We start from the raw sequence: 17,232 nt of genomic DNA, 5'->3' as shown, positions 1-17,232 counted from the left end.
TCCCAGCCCTCTGCTTTCAGCCCTCCTAGGGAATTGCCTTCAGCAGCAGAAGTCGCCTAGCCTAAGGTCACACCTGCTTCCCAAGACAGCCCATATGCAATTACTGGTCAATAAGAGGTATAAAGTTGTCTCAATTTGGGACAACTTTAAAGGGTCATCTCAGTTTCAGAGCTTACTCTATCACCAGGGGGAATGTATAACAGTCCAACTTTCTCTATCTGCTCAGTTCTCTTCCTACGTCTCCTTCAGCAGTTGATCATGAGAGCACTCCCCAGTGAACTTCCTACATGCCAATCTCCATCTCAGAGTGTGCTTCCCAGGGACACTAACAAAGAGTGTCTACAAACTGAAACGTCATTTAACATCTGTTGTCAAGCAGATTGGGAAAAGCTGAAAAATAACATGGTTTTAATTATAGGAGTGATGGGCGGAGCACAGTTTTTGAATTTACAGCATCGAGACTGCCATTGTATAGCAATCTAGCACTGCACACTGTTATCATCCAGCTTTTCATCTGGTACAATCCTTCTACGATTTCTTCAAGATATGGTAATGCTAAGTCCCTAGGCTAACTTAAATGGTCTGCAGCAAGGCCAGAAGCTTGGTAATTTTTCTATCTTTTTTTTAAAAAAACTTTTGCGTTATTTATTACATACTCAATATTGACACAGAAGCAGATTAATTCTGAATTTCTTTTTGCTGAAATTTTTATTGTAGTATAACATGAATACAAAATGTACAGCTTAATGGATTTTCACAAAGTTAATACTGTGTAGCTTACAAAAGGTAAATTATATATACCTGCCCCGCCTTAGTCATTCTAAAACTAACCTGTTTCCAGATTTCTAACACCATAGGTTTGTTTTGCCTGGCTTTGAATTTCATGTCAATGAAATCATATATTCTAAATGCACGTATTTCCATCTAGTTTCTTTCACTGACTACTATGTGCAATTCATCTATGTTGTACACTGTATGGATTTTTTCGTTCTCATTGTACACATTTCTAATGCATGCATTTACCACAATCTATTTACACATTTCTTCTGTTGATGAACAACTGAATTGTTTCAGGTTTGTAGCCATTATAAATCATGAAACTGTGACTATTCTTTTGGTTTATATGTACATACCTTTTTGTTGTTATATGCCTAGAAACAGAAGTGGTGGTACACAGGCATACATGTATATTTGTTTCAACTTTAATAGATATTGTCAAACAGTTATCAAAGGTGTTTGTACCATTTAGCACATCCACCAGCATCATTTGAGAATTCTAGTTACTCCACATCTGTATCAACACATGGCAGTGTGTGTGTGTGTGTGTGTGTGTGTGTGTGTGTGTATCCATTTTGGAGGAGGTATAGTGTTGTTGTGATTTTATTGGCATTTTTTTTTTGATGTCTAATAATGTCCAGCAACATTCCAAACATATATTGGCTTTTTTGATATTCTTTTTTTGTCAAGAGACTCAAGTTTTTTGCCTATTTTTCTATTGAGCTGACTGTCTTTTCCTTTCTCATATTCTCCATATAAATCCTTTGTGAGATACATGTACTATTGCAAATATCATACTCCATCTAGTGACTTGTCTTTTCACTCTTTTAATGGTGCTATTTAATGAGCAATTCTTATTTTTCACAATGTAAAATTTATCAAATTTTCCCTTTTTTGTTGATAATTTTGGTATCCTATTTAAGAGATCATTTCCATCTCCAAGACACCTATCTTTTCTGAAAGTTTTGTTTTACATTTCACTTTAGGTTATAATACATCTCAAATTAATTTTGTATGAGAAAGAGGTAAGGATCATTATTCTTTCTCTCATAGGAACATACAATTGAACTAATAACATTTATTGAAAAAAATCACCTTTTCTCCATTGTACTAAATTTGCATGAATCAAGTCACCATATATAATGTGCAAAGCAGTCCAATCTATTGTTGATATAGACGTACCATAAAGCAAATAAAAAAGAAGCTAGCACAAATCAGTTACAGGAAAATTTCACTGAAAGCACAAATAAATTTAAAAGGAAATACCAGACTTGATTCTTTTGGAATGTGGATATCAAATAATAACTATTCTTTTGTACAATGATTAAATAATTTTAATGCTATCTAATGTACTGAAGTGGTTAAATTCAGTCTATAAGAATAAGCAAAAACAAATATTAAAGATATAAAAATCTGATCATCTCAGCTGACTGTGGGATTATGGTTAATAACAGACAAGGTGACAAAACTGGATCTTTTGGGTTCTGCCTACAGAATACTTCTGTGTCAATAAACTAAGGCAAACTGAGATGAGATTCCTTGAATGTATACATCTGTGACATACTTTTGGCCCAATTCTAAAAGTCTAGAGACATAAGACCATTATCTTTAGTAAAACAAAAAAATTAAATGAATGTCTACTACACAAAAACTGATAGCATATTTCAATCACTGAACAACTTATTGAAATGTTTTGTGTCTCATATATGCATAACTAATCTGCACCATTGGGAAAAAACAAGTCAGTACATAGAATAATAAATGACACATCTGTCAAAATGTTTAGCAGGGCTATAGAAATAAAACTAAGTTGTATATTTCATTTTTCCTCTCCTACTTTGAATGTACCAATACAATAATCCAATATGCTTCTTGAATAATAAATGCTATTAAAATAAAATGACTATCAAGTTGACTAAATTAGTCTTGAATGATAAGTAATATAGGGCCTTTTAAACATCCAATACTGATATTTTCTAAGCAATGTAAACTAAACCTATCTTCTCCGATCTAGAATGATGTTTTAGAAATGTCAAAGATGCCTTTAAAACTGGATTATTAAAAGGGCAGCCTATGCAAAATACCTATTTTGAAAATTATCTTTACAATACTGCTCTACTGTGGGGCCAGATATTCAGAAAAAAATCACAGCTACTGATTAACTGATATTAAGGAAGAAATCATTTCCCAGAATGAGGACTTAGTAATGCAACAGAATTGCTGGAAGAGTGAAATATCTCGGAGTGAAACAAAAGAAAAAGCTTCATCTCTGCAATCATACCTCACCACTCAAGTTTGCTGGAATCATACTCACCTCGAGGACTGTTTTTTAGTGCCTGTACATGCTGAGTCACTTGAATTTCATTCATCTATGGCTCATTAACCATATTAACCACTTACTCCAGGCAGAAACCAGCTTGGTGGGTGATTTGGGAGAACTGTGCAACTTACAATTTCGTTCTTTCTTCTTTCCTTTCCCTTGGGGCATGACATGTATACTCTACTTTTTTGTTTCCCTGTGAATTTCACTGATCAGTATAAATACTTCACCTTACTCAATCTCTCTCTGTGGATATATTATATCTCCTCTGTATTCACTCATTTGCTTCCTTTTTCTCTACCGATTATTGCCCCATTTTCTCAGAAAATCTCTCTTGGAAGGCCAGGGCCAGGTTCAGGGGCACGTAACCTTCACAGTTGCATAAGACCCCTTGATCAGAAGGCCACCACATTTGGTTTAATGTTCTGCAGTCACTGTCTTGAAATTCTTAGTAATTTTATCTTTGACCTTGTGTTCAGAAAATGGTCTAATGGAACAACAGAGGAATACACATGAGCAGAGGAGGTATGTGCAAAGTGCATTTTCACTGTTCTTTGCCACTGCATCTGAGTATAATGTTTGCAGTGCTCCATGAACACAGAATTCTAGTGGACCCACGATGCATGGGAGTTCATCAAGACTCAAAGTGAGTACAAGGTTGGTGTGCTAAGTACACGCCTGAGTAAGTGTGGGCACTGGCAGCTCCAAGAGGCCACATGTTCTGTTTGAACCAGAACTTCTAATGCAGAAAGAAGAAAATGACCAAAGCACTCTATCACATTCTTCCCTACTCCTCTTACATCCTTGTATTAACTAGTTGTATTGAAAATGATGACACAGAAGGAAAGAAAAAGATGAGGCAACATACAGTTCTTTTTCCTTTCAGTTCCTCCTAACTCATCAGTGAGCCAAAGGTGGAGAATTGGTAGAATACGTGCATATCAAGACGTGGAATATAAACAGTTGAGTTAGTTTTGTGCAGTTCCCACTGTTCTGGTAAGAATGAAATACATATTCACGTATGAGTTACAAAATGCAAATTGTGTAATTTTAGTGATTTCACATGTGAGTTAAATACTTATGTTTACATTTAAAACCGTCATTGCACAATATGAAGACAAAGGGCAAAATTCATGCTAATAATTAAAATTTTTAATTTTTTATTTACTTAGAAGGACATTAAATAGCAAATAAAACACAAGACAAGGTGTGGGGAGGAGATCACAGAAAAAAGAAAAAAGATTTATATCTTCAACTGTATTTTTTCCTGTTTTTTGAACTAAGGGTACTGGCATTTTCACTTTGCACTGGGCCCCCCAAATTATGTAGCTGGCTTTGCTAAAGACATTTAGATTGGAATCGTGTGCCTCATTTTTACTAGCCTTGGCTAAGAAGCTAATAATATTCCTGAATTACGAAAAAGGAAGATCAAATTGGCCCCTCTGAAAATTCCTTGAAATTTTTCTTTGCGTTTTCAAGAACTTTTAAGCAAAACAATTTTTTTCCTCAAACAATAATAACCAAAATAAATTTAAAAAATTCTATTTCTTCTTTAATGGTAATGCTTTATCACAAGGATTACCACATTATTTTCTTCTACTGGTCTTCACTGAAAATACATAGTATTTCAGCTTTGGTTGGCCAGCATAGGAACCTCAATAGACATATGTTTTCTGGGCTGGGTTGGGAAACTGACCATCATTTCAGTTTCTAGGGGAAATGTCTTTTAAGTGCCAATCAACTGACTTACAAACTAACTTTTGTTCCATAGCTGGTAAGTTAACAACTATCTGAGTTTGCATTTTACATTGCAGTCCAAATTTGATGCTCGAGATACTGAAATTGTGCAATGATGATTGGGAAATTTTTAACACTTTATCTAGCCAGTTTTGAGAGCTTGGTAATCTGTTTTCCATTTGATCATTCCTGGAATTTGGTCAGGAAGAGGTGGGACAAATGGGTAGGAAGCAGAAGAACAGAAAAAAGAATCATTCAAATTTTGCACCAAGATTCAGATATTTCCTGCTCATGTTCTTATTTCTACAGTTACTATAAGGATACTTAATATTATTATAAATAATTTTTAGTCATTCATCTCCTTAGAAACCTCCAAAGATTAGATGTTTTCTATGAGATTATCCTATGAGAATAGAGAAAACATTCTACATGCTATTCCTCTCCAAGAACTTTATTTGCCTTCAATCACTAAGAAGAGTTAGGGATTTTAATTTGAAAAGACAAAAAAAAAAAAAAAAAAAAAAAAAAAATAGAGAAATGAGAAAAATAAAAAGAATTTCCTCTGGTCTCCATGTCAACTGTGGTTATGTTTAGTAATTCTTCTGTGTGTTAAATTCATGTCTTGTGCCTCATCTTTTGAATGCATAATCTTTTCAGATGAGATCATTCTAATTTGAGACTGGTAATGGTAGCACTAAACAACTATTTGGATGTTTAGGTCATAAACTCATAATGAACTGACTTTGCCTGTCTGGAGTTATATACTTGGTGTATATGTATATATATATTCTTTTTCCTTTTAACAATATTTTACTCATATCTTCCTATCATGTAAAGGAGCTAGGATGATACATTTTATGTAATTTAAATGGTCAGTTTTGGTAAACATACATTAGATTTTTTAAAATAGCAACAATTTTTTCATTTTTATCAGCAAGCCTTCTTTAAGTGAGATGATTTTTCTAATATATCATTCTGATTATAGATCTTTTTTTTTTTTTTTTTTTTTTTTTAAGCAAAAGAAGGGACCGTCAGTTTGTAAGTCAAAAAAAGAAGCTTGACTATCATTTCTCTTATTGAATCTTTGGTGTTTATTTGTAATAATTGTGGATGCAATCCTCATTTAATTCCATTACTTTTAGAGAATGGTGGCTTATTTTATTTTTATGAAGACTGTTTTTCTCTCAAAACATTATTGGATTAAGCTTATGTCCCAGGTTAACAATTCTTATTAAAAATTGTATTTGTATGTTTTTTACAAAAGCAGCCTAAGTGCAGAGACTTAAGCCGCTATGACACTCAAAGTTCTTACTGGGAAACTGACGATGAGAAAACACTACATGACCAGAGGTTACATTTTAAGAAATCTCTAGTATGCAAAATATTCCACTGTCGTAAAGCAATAACAAAACTTCAGACACCCAGTGGGTTTTGAGCATCTACAGGTATCAGATTTTTAGAAAACCATTATTTCATTGTATATTCGCGATGAATTATCCTGTGAGATAAAATGGAATTCTCTCATTAACCCCATACCAGCACCACCCTCACCCCCGTCAACGAGCTTTTATACCCTAAATTGGCACACTGCTGTGTGTAAGCAGTATTTCAGAACACTTTATTTAAGATTTTTTTTTTTTAAAGGTCTAAGTAGGAGAGAGGGAGTTTAGGGATCCTTCGGTCCCTTTAACAACTAAAAGTCGTGGTTCTTTCTATAAGTGCAACAAATGCAGTAACAGGGAACTAACTCTTCAGTGCTGCCAAGAGACTCCACGCCTTTCCTTGACTATTCTAATCTGAGCAGGAGTCCTACTCCAAGGGACCTGGTTTTCTCTACTCCTCTGAGTATGACCAGGCACAAATCGGTCTCTTCTGTAGGTCTCAGATTACTTGTTCATAAAATGAGAACCTTGGATAAAGTTTTCTCTGACTTTCCCTCAACTCACTCAGGGATGAGAGGGGGACTACGAGGCTGAATCAGGAAAGATAAATCAACTACTCTCTCCTGCTCCGGGAAGAGCACACGTACTGATTCAACCTAGGGGCCAACTAACTGAAAGCAGGGTCCTTGAGGCGCTGCGAGTAGCGATCCTGGGACACAGACCCTGAGTCTGAGCTGCAGCCGCATTTCCTCTCTTCTGGAAGCTCCGCCAGTTCCTGGATTCACACGACGCCCCCCACCACTCTCCCGGAGTTAGCGGCGGACTACATTTCCCAGAATGCCATTCAACCGTCTTCGCAGGGCGCCAATAGGCGTTCGGATGACGCCATCAGCCGGCGCGGTGTTTAGACTCCACTGATGTCGTGGCGCTTTGGGGGAAGAAGTTCGTCTTCCGTGGGGCCCTGTTGCTGAAGACGCGGTCTGGGTGACCCCTGGCCCTTTCCTACCCATCCCGCCCCGCCCGCCTTTTCCCTTCCTCCTCTGGCAGGATGAGGCGTGCAGGCTTGGGTAAGAAGAGGGCCGAGGTTCGAAGTTCGGGGGCCTTAGAACCGGCCATGCTGGGCGCAGGGTCGCGAGAGGGACTCGGAACGGTTTTCTGTTGCTGGCATTTAGGCCAGAAAGCGAGATGTCTGGAGGGGATCTTTGGAGGCGGTGCCAAGTGGAAACACACCTTTGGTCCTAGACCCTGGGGTTTCCTTAAGTTTGATTCAGACTCATGTTTGAATGATAGGTTAGAGAGAGTAGTGAAAGACTGGGGGTGGGGTATGTACAGATACCCCCTCAGTAGTGAAGTTTTCTAGTGTTACTGACCGAGCGTAGTTAGGAAAACTGCGTGTCTTCCAAAGGATCTTAGTTTCTTTAGAAGCAAAATTTGAAGTGTGGGTGTTGCATTCAAAACATATTAATAATGATCATGTTAGTACATGTCATTACTGTTAAAGGTCCTGGTGTGTGATATCGGGGTCAAAGGCGATTCTACCCAGAACATTTCTTATCTGAACTTTGTTCCACTGTTAAGGCAGTGTAATGTGGTCAGGTTTGGTGACTTAACATTGGTTCTTGACCTTGTGGGTTAGGAAGCTGGCTTATCAGGCAGCAGGAAGGAGTAAGTTAGGCAGAAGAAATTTTAATGGGCCCTTATTAGGATTAGGACAGCATTTTTTGGTTCTGAAGCTCTCTATTAGGAGCCGATTAAAAAAAGAAGAAAAGAAAACCTCTACTAAATCAAAGTGCAGTATATTTGAGAAAACATACAAAACATTTGAAAAAAGATGTTACCTTTCTCTGTCATTATAATAGGATGGAAAAAGAAGAAAAAGTTTTCCAAGACTATCAGATATTTAAAGTCAGTGAAAGTTGCCAATAACTATAGACTTGTAGATCAATTAATAAATTGTAGTATGAAACAAATTTTTAAAAAAATATGTTTTTTGCGAATACTTGGACCATAGAAAATGGGCCAGATAAAGAGAAAAAAAGAACTAATTCTGAGCAAGTTTAGTTTTATATGACTAAATGTTTTTCTTTTTCATCATCATTAACTACATTTATTGTATACTTGACTGAGTTCTAGGTATACTGTTATTTGTCTACTCAAAGCTTCCAATCTAGCTGGGGAATAGGCATATGTGCAAACATAAATTATAGTAGGAGGTGGTAGCTATACATCCAAGTACCAGATAAGTTCTACAGATAATGAATGTCTCAGAAATTTCAGAGACATATCACTGTGTACCTTGTGGAGACATAAGAACTTGAACTAGATCTTGAACAATGGAGCGTGGGAGAGGTCCGTTTCAGATGGAAGGATAACCAAAAAAAAAAAAAAAAAAAAAAAAAGTGTAGGACTAGAATTATCAATGATGTATTTAAGGGAATATGATTAAGCCAGTTGGATTGAAGAGGGTGACATGGGACCACATTTTGTAGATCTTTACATGCCTGCGCAAGAGTTTGGATTTCATCAATAGGCCCTTAGGCCGTTTTGAATGTTTTTGTGCTGTGGTCTGCCATGTTAAATTGCAGGAAAGGGACTTGAGAAGTGGTGGTTCTCATCGCTGACTGTACATTAGAATCACCTGGGAAGTTTTTAAAGTATTGTTACCTGGGTCCCAGCTCAGACTGATTAAATTAGACTCTCTAGGATAAAGGCCCCTCTTTCATTTTTTTAAAAAGCGCCCCTGTAGTTGAGAGGAGAGGTGATTACTTAGCTAACTGTTGCTATTAATAACTATTCATTGGTGTGAAGTTTTGTATTTTTTTAAAGTATCAGCATGTATTGACCTGGAATTTTAAATTTGGGATGATAGCGATCCGATAGATATTCATATTCAGAATATGCCATACTTCACATGAATCTCTAAATGACTTGATTCAGTTACAGAACTTAACTCAAAAGAAGCAGCATTTGCCTAAATTGCCAAAGGCTAAGGATGATCTTTGGCACTCATTTGCTTTTCTATAACCTTTCATAGCAGTAATTCATACAAAAAGAAGTAGCTAAGTCTGGAATAGCAACTCTAGCTATTTTTAAATTTTATTTGACTTTTTCTTTATATTGGGTATGGGTGATAGTTTGAGGGAAGATCAATTCTTTAATAGAAGAAATGTACATTAAAAGATTTCTAGGTTAAAAATAAAATGAGAATTTCACTTTAAATAAATGGAACAGTATGGAAGAGCTCTAAAGTTAAAATTAAGATAGGCAAAAGGAGAAAAACAAAGGAAATAAACTAAGTAGCCTTTAATTTAGAATGAGTTCCTTGGTGAACTTGTCAAGTGATTAAATTCAACCAGTCAGTAATTATTGGGCAAATGTGATGTATTCAGAACCTTAATACATAAAATTAGTGAAAGACATTGTCCCTTTCTTTAAGGTTCTTGGTCCTTATTTAAGTAGAGTTTGCACAAAGTATCATTGATTAATAGACTGAGAATGCTTTTTTTTAAAATAATTTTAACTGTTGAGTGGGGGAAAGTATGCCCAGTCCTTGAGTTCTTAACTTTTATAACAGCACATTTGGAGGGCTTCAGGGATAGGGCATCAATAGCTGAGGGGAAATTTGGGTAATGCAACTCTCTCCCTTTTGTTTGGAACATACTTGTTGAACATTTTGTTGTGGTTTTTGTGGCCATGGAGATTGGATATTCTATAAGTAAAGTATTCATTAGGTACAGGAGGGATATGGAAAAAGCATGAGACACTGTCTGTGCCCTCAGAGAAGCATATGTGTGATTCTGTTCTGAACAAGGACATTCAAAGTTGAGTAACAGTGAATTCAGACTCTATTCGTTAATTGGTTTATTTATGAGTATTGCTTGAGTGTGCCTTACAGAGTTGTGTGTGTTTGTACATTTATTGGGAATACACAGTGATGAGTGAAACAAACTTAGTTCCTGCCCTTGTAGTACCATCTAGAGTGTGTTATTACTGTTATATGCAGTCAGAGCTGTAAGAATTCAGAAGGAGTTTTACTATTTAGAGGAAGTGAAATTTATATTGTGCCTTGAAAGAGCTTCCTATTCACACCTTGACCATGCTTCAACTACCAGTTCTGACTGCTACCTCCTGTCCTTCCAGCTCTTACTGTCACTGCTGCTCCATCTGCTCTTTGAGCTTATGGAGACCTCTCGTTTTGATATCATCCTTTCCCCCCACATTCTTAGGCTGCTGTTGAATCTGCTTCAGTCCCTGTCCAATCTAGCCCCCATAATTCATATCTTCAACCACTCTTTTGGCAAGCATTGTCAACCTCTTGAGGCTCTGTTCTTCTACAGCCCCAATACTATCAACCTCTAACTAGATTAGTCCAACCATCCAGCCTCTCATGGGCTAACTCAGGCCAGTGGGCCCTTCTGTAGGAAAATCACACATCTGGAAAGACTGAAGCCACTGTAATGTCTTGTCTCAACCACTAGTAATGCTGTGCAATCCTGGTCACTTTTCTCAATTATTCTCCTTACTATTTACTTCAAATGATCACTGTTACTTCAACAGATAGGTCTTTTTCTTCCTTTACTGAGAAAATTGATGTCATCAATTATTTAGGGGAAAAATCGTAGTTAAATAATACCCTCAACTCTTCTTTCCTCTAAATCCCCAACACATTTATTTATGTATTCACTGTCTAAGGCTCACTCTACCAGTTGTTTTATTGTCTGATGAATATCAAGTACTATATTGGGCAGAGTGGAGGGAACTGTATTCTTAATGCCATCCCATAGAAGATAAGCTCCATAGAAGTAGCGCCTAGAAAGAACAGTGGATCTGACACGTGCTAGTTTCTCAAATATGTGTTGAAGAATAAATGAATCTTCCTCTTAACTCTCAGCCAACGTTCTCCATAAGTTATTCCATCACTCTCCTAGAGCTTCTCCCTTACTTGGCTCTTCCCCATTCAGCTCTCTGTTTAAGAGAAAGAGATGCAGGTAAAGAACTCTCCCTCTGCCATGAGCTGCCCTCCAGCTATGTTGTCCTCTTTCTCCCTTTTCCTTCACAGCTTCTTCAGTGGGTGGTTGATGTTCCTACTTTTAGACATTTTATTAAAATATATGTTTCTGTTGAGCAGGGAATGTATCCTGAATATATATGAGTGCCTATTTTAGTGTCTTCTGGGCATCAATAAGCAATCACTAAATATGTATTGAAATGAACTGAATATTCTTTGCTTAAGAGAGAGTAATGGAAAGAATTGGTCTGATCCCTGGGTATTAGTTTTTAAAATTCATTTGGAGTGTGAATATTATAGACATGCGTGGTCTGCAACGCCCTCCAGGGGTCTTTTTTGGTTCTTTCCTATTACAGTTTCAAAAGTGGCTTCTGTTTTTGCTATAGCTGAACTTGTGACTCTGATCCTTGCAGGTGAAGGAGTACCTCCTGGCAATTACGGCTATGCTAATAGTGGGTATAGTGCCTGTGAAGAAGAAAACGAGAGACTCACTGAAAGTCTGAGAAACAAAGTAACTGCTATAAAATCTGTAAGTGTATAACAAATATTGTATATGTTTTAATTATATATTTTCATACATATGTTTTATACTTACAAACTATACACTTTTACTGGTATCATATTAAAGAATTCAGTTATCCAAATACTGTGGTTATCCAAATACTGTGGTTTTGTGAGGTAAAGGTGCACTTAAGATTAAGACCATGCTTTGAATAGGTTAGAAAATGTGGCAGATCAAAAGATATGGTACCTTTGTTTAATTTTTTTTAAACTCCAGTTGTTTTTTATGGTAAAATTTAAAATACTATATGTTGTCTGCAGTAATGCCAAGAGCAGATTTGTTCATTTCCTATGCCCAAAAAGGTCTCCTGACCTTTTCTTCTTCCAGTCTCCTAAGCTACAAATCTTAATCTTTCTGTGTCCCTTGTTTCAGTCAGAGTCTCACACTTTCTAATATTTCTCTCTATCTCTGCTTTTTTGTTTCCAGTACTGTCCTCGGTTTTCTTAGGTGAACTATTAGGAGAACCTCTTAATCTGTCTGTTCCCGAGTTTTTGCATGTTCTGATCTGAGCTACATACTGTTGCCACAGTCATCTTTTTAGAATATTTTTAAAATTGCATCCTGTACTCCCAGAAGATTTAATAAAGTTTGCACTCTATAGTTTGACTAGATAGTTCTTTCAAATATTGGCCTCCGCTTTTCAAACCTATCTCCCACACTTCTAGAATGTGTATGTGTTTTCTGCCAGTCAAATTAGAGTAGTCTCTGTCCTGTTCACGCTGTCACTTTCCCACCCCCTATCTTTGATCATGCTGGCCCATTACCTTAAGCATATTCTTCCTCCTTCCACTGACAGAAATCCTGCTCATCTGCTTCGTTGCACCCCCTCCTTTCCTCCAAGCTTTACCTGATTACCACATCCAAAAGTAACTTTTTTCCTTATTAACATAAGACACTTTGTGCCATTTCTGTAGCACTTATTGCATAGTGATTTGCATTGGAATTATTTGTATGTTAAGAAAAAAATTCACCAGAATGTAGGATTTTCTTTTGTACTTATTTTTATACTCTACACAGCACCTAGCTTAATTCCTTATCAGTGGTAGAGTATGTATAAATTTGTACTGAATAAAGGAATAACAAAAAGGTGATTTTAATACTATATGTGATTGATTTTGCATTAAAATAAAGTTGTTATACACATGTAAAGTATTCAATAGAAACCTATGTTGCTAAAACTTAATTGATATTTCATTACAGTCTTTGGCAAATCAAATTGTATTCAGCCTGGAGACTATTGCATTCTGAAACAGTATTGTTTGCAAAGTCATATTAAATCAAAAGGAGTTGATCTATGAACTGATATTGTATAATGTTAATAATTTAGAAAATGTAACATTTGAAAGGACTTAAGAATTAAGTGCCTTTTTAAGAAAAACAAAACAAAACTCAATGTTGATAATTTAGACTCGTTGATAGAAGAAAGCTGTAATTCCCAGAAATTTCTTTTCTTGGCATGAGTGACAGTTGTAGAAAGTAGTTGGATGATTTGGGCTATCTAGCTTTATAGTTACTTTATTATCTCTGAATCATTTAATCTGGGGGGATTTAAAGCTCATGTTCTGATCTATAGAATTCTATATGGTTTTGTATCAATATTATCCTATAAGCTTTCCATACAAATTAAGTTGAGAACAATATTTGCAGTGTTTTACCAAGATTTTCAGTAGTTGATTATATTTATTCAGATATCTTGGAAGTGAAGCCTTTGATGAATTTGTGGTACAAAGTATTCGATAGGCTTTTGTTTGAGTAGCATCCATAATTACCTATAGTATTGTTTCTTGTAGGCTCAGCTCTTTTCTACATAGCTTCATGATGTAGATAACATTTTTTTCAATTTATTATCATACTTTAAAGAAAAAAAAAACTTTAAAATTTAAAGAAATAATCAAGTTAGACAATATTCAAGGCAATGGCACATTTCATTAAGAAAATATTAAATACTGAAGTCTAGAGTTGAGTTGATCATATGAGTACTTGTATATCTTTTAAAACATAAGAAGGAAATATACAGATAAATGCTTTTATGTGAATAAAATAGAAAAAAGGATGCAAGGCTAAGAGAATCAGAGAGAAGTATATTAAAATTAAAAGACTGAATTGAATGTTAAGATTAAATCAGAATGAAGAGAAGAGAGAAAATGTCCACAGTTGGGAGGAGAAGAAATCCTAAATTTATTTTTCATTAATTTCAGTGGAAAAAGTATCAGAAGAGGAGAATATATTTCTAAAATACAGTTTCATTTGAGAAAATGTATGTACTTAGAATGGCATTATTATTTTTATTTTATCTTGAATACCTTTATATGAGTAATAATGTGTATGCCTTTTTTTTTTTTTTATAGCTTTCCATTGAAATAGGCCATGAAGTTAAACATCAAAATAAATTATTAGCTGACATGGTAAGTGTTTATAATTTTAACTTAAAGGAATTTGATCTAATATTCTCAGACTTTGTTAATCAGGAATAATATCATTTTAACTTTTATCTATTCTGAAATAGATCTGGCGAGGTAAGTCCTGGATTCCCATTCATTTATATCTAATTGGTTTGAAATAACTACAGGTTTATTTTTGCCACACTTTTGCATTTTTTGTCTTGCCTAATGTATAAGTGGGAGGAGGGTGTGGAAGCCAATGTATGTTTAATCCTGTGTTTAAAAACACTGTTAAAAACTCAAGGCAAATGACTATTCTGAGTGTTCTTAGACATCTTAATGGGTAAAGACTAATAGGAATTTATTAACCAAGCAATCAAAAAGCACTGTATATACAGCCAAACAAATGTCTTTCACTTAATGGAAACTTATTTCTTTTGCTTGATTTCCTAAGGAGCAAAGTCCTCATAGACTCGAATAGCCCAGAGCCTTTTATCTGTAGCAACATATGCCTTTTCTTGTTAGAGCCTCCTCCCATTTGTTAATGTTTATTTTACATGTCATACTTCTCTGGGTCTTCCTTAGTTTCTCCACATGCTTTTAAGATTGCAGTATTCAGAAATGAATATGGCATTGAGAGCAACAGTCTTACTAAGCTTACACAGTAGAATCACCCAGGGAACTCTTTGAAAATACATATGCCTACAAGTTCTCACTTTAAATATACTGATTCAGAATTTCATGGGGAGGAATCTAGGCAATATATATTTAGAAAAAAAGCATCGCAGGTGATTCTGATACATAACCCTGGTGAAGAACCATAGATCTAAAGTGCATGAGCTACATAGAGACTGAGCTATACATAGGCTATTATTATGCTGGGCCTTTATATCTCAGGATATTGAGATTTCTATGAAAGTGTGATATTTCTAACCCATACCTAGTCCTCTCTTCTTAAGGACTATTCCAGCTATGTTTTAATATGGTAGTCTTTCCCCATGTATATATAAAGTCCCTACCACATTTTATATCTGCACATGATATTCTCTTAACCTTTAATAGACCCTAGCTCTACTGTACTTCAAAGTCAGCTATCTAAACAAAAGGATCTTAGAAGTAAGGGTTCATTTAACTGTTAACTATATTAAAATTTGGTGATTTCCTCTACTGGGTTGCAATCAGTTGTTTGACCTTGGAGAGCAATGCCTCAACAAAAAGTGGGGGAAAAAAAACCTGTATGATAGTGCACAAACTTGTTACTTTTATTGTTGATGTTTTTTCATCCACCTAATTGGAATAACACCTAAATAGTTTGAGTTTTTGAGTTACTCTGTGAGGCTGAAAGAAATGGTTAGTGGATAATGAAAGAGCTTTTTGTTCATTGAGAGAATTGCATTATTTTGCATGAAGTAATCAGGCTGATTACCCATGTTTATAAACAGGCTCCCGAATTGATTAAACACAAAGATTGTCATTAAAAATGCATTCTAATAGCAATAAATTCAAGTATTTGAACATGCATATGTAGAATGTTAGAATCTATTATATTTTATTTTCTTTCTCCTCTCATAGGATTCACAATTTGACTCTACAACTGGATTTCTAGGTAAAACTATGGGAAAACTGAAGATTTTATCCAGAGGAAGCCAAACAAAGCTTCTGTGCTATATGATGCTATTTTCATTGTTTGTCTTCTTTGTCATTTATTGGATTATTAAACTGAGGTGATACAAGTACGTGTGAGTTTGGAATTTGTTTCATCTTAATGGCTTGGAGTACCACTTTGATAAAAATCAGCATCAAAACATTCCTAATTTTCAAATATGGCCTTTTCGATCGAAGATTACTGAATTTTGCTTATTTTATAAATCACAGTAGGTAATATAGTACTCTTTGAATACTGTTTCTTAATGAGTCATTTTAGCCCCTGTTTTCAGGGATATTGAGATGGCCTGAAATCAGTGATGCTCTACCATTTTATTTTATTTTTTATTGTTTTCTATTTGTTAGATTAAATAGCAGCTTAATATTCTGTTATTACCATAAATGTAGGTTTATGTTCCATGTAAGGAAACTTAGTGGGAGAGTAATAGAATGCTTGCATTGCCTGATGCTGAGCTCTTGAGGTATTGAACCAGTTTATAACAGAATGGTAAATGTATTTTTCTCAAGAGTTGTCAGCTGTGATGATGTATTCCCCTTTCCTCTTATATTTGATTAAAATTGTGGGCCAATGTCTTTTTACCTACAGTCTTCCTAATAATTTTTTATGATATAAGTCCTCTTTTCTCTCTGCCCAAAGACCTTGTTTTTTAATAAAGCTTGTTGTTTTTGGCATATTTCTAGTAGGTCCCAATGCACATGTGTATCAGTATAGTTATTTTTTTATATTAACTTTATAAATTTCATTGACTTGGCTTATAGTTTTATGATTTTAGCTACTTAGATAGGCCATTTGATATCATTTGTGACAGAATAATGTGAAGTTAAGTAATTGCTAAGCTCTGAATGGAAATAAAGTGTTCAAGAAAATTAATTGCCTGTGCTTTATTATGTTCTCAAAATAGTTATTGAAAATAATCAGGCATTAAACTTGGAGTCGAGTAATGTTGCTTTAATCCACTGTATTTGTTTATAGAAAGCAAAATGCAAAGGTGGACTATGAAATAAATATTAAAATGTTGTTAAATACTCTGTATTGCTACTATTTTGGAATTTACCCACTTAAAAGTTCTAAAAATAAATTTTTTAATGAACTATATTAATTGACTTTGCTGCTTCTTTAAGTCTTTTTTATATTCTTGGAATAGAATGTGATAAATAATCTTGAAAACTCAGATTCCAAACAAAATCAAGCAAAGTTAATGTTTGTATTATGTTAGAACTTGCTTCAAACAAATAAGGCAAATCTTGACTGCAGTTTCAAAAATCTTTTAATTTTATATGAATTTGTTCTCTTTGATTTTGCTGAGTTTTCAGTCCTTCCTGCTCATCCCTAATTACCTATCAGTTTAGATCCTATCTTTTCTGGCTGCATTTGTAACCATTTTGGCTTATTCTTGACA

The 17,232-nt window shown here is 35.0% G+C and overlaps 1 protein-coding gene across 1 annotated transcript; it reads left to right on the top strand.

Annotated features, from left to right (window-relative positions):
* The first annotated feature begins 7,131 nt into the window (after positions 1 to 7,131).
* Positions 7,132 to 16,881, top strand: BET1 (Bet1 golgi vesicular membrane trafficking protein). The gene is made up of 4 exons (XM_063100788.1): positions 7,132 to 7,283; positions 11,638 to 11,753; positions 14,135 to 14,191; positions 15,740 to 16,881. Exons 1-4 carry the CDS (start codon positions 7,265 to 7,267, stop codon positions 15,893 to 15,895), a joined length of 348 nt encoding a protein of 115 aa, XP_062956858.1. The 5' UTR covers positions 7,132 to 7,264; the 3' UTR covers positions 15,896 to 16,881.
* Positions 16,882 to 17,232: the final 351 nt, after the last annotated feature.

This window comes from Cynocephalus volans, chromosome 6 (assembly GCF_027409185.1).
Source record: "Cynocephalus volans isolate mCynVol1 chromosome 6, mCynVol1.pri, whole genome shotgun sequence".
Lineage (NCBI taxonomy): Eukaryota > Metazoa > Chordata > Mammalia > Dermoptera > Cynocephalidae > Cynocephalus > Cynocephalus volans.
Note: the sequence above shows the minus strand (reverse complement) of the source record. Positions and strands in the feature narration are given on the sequence as shown.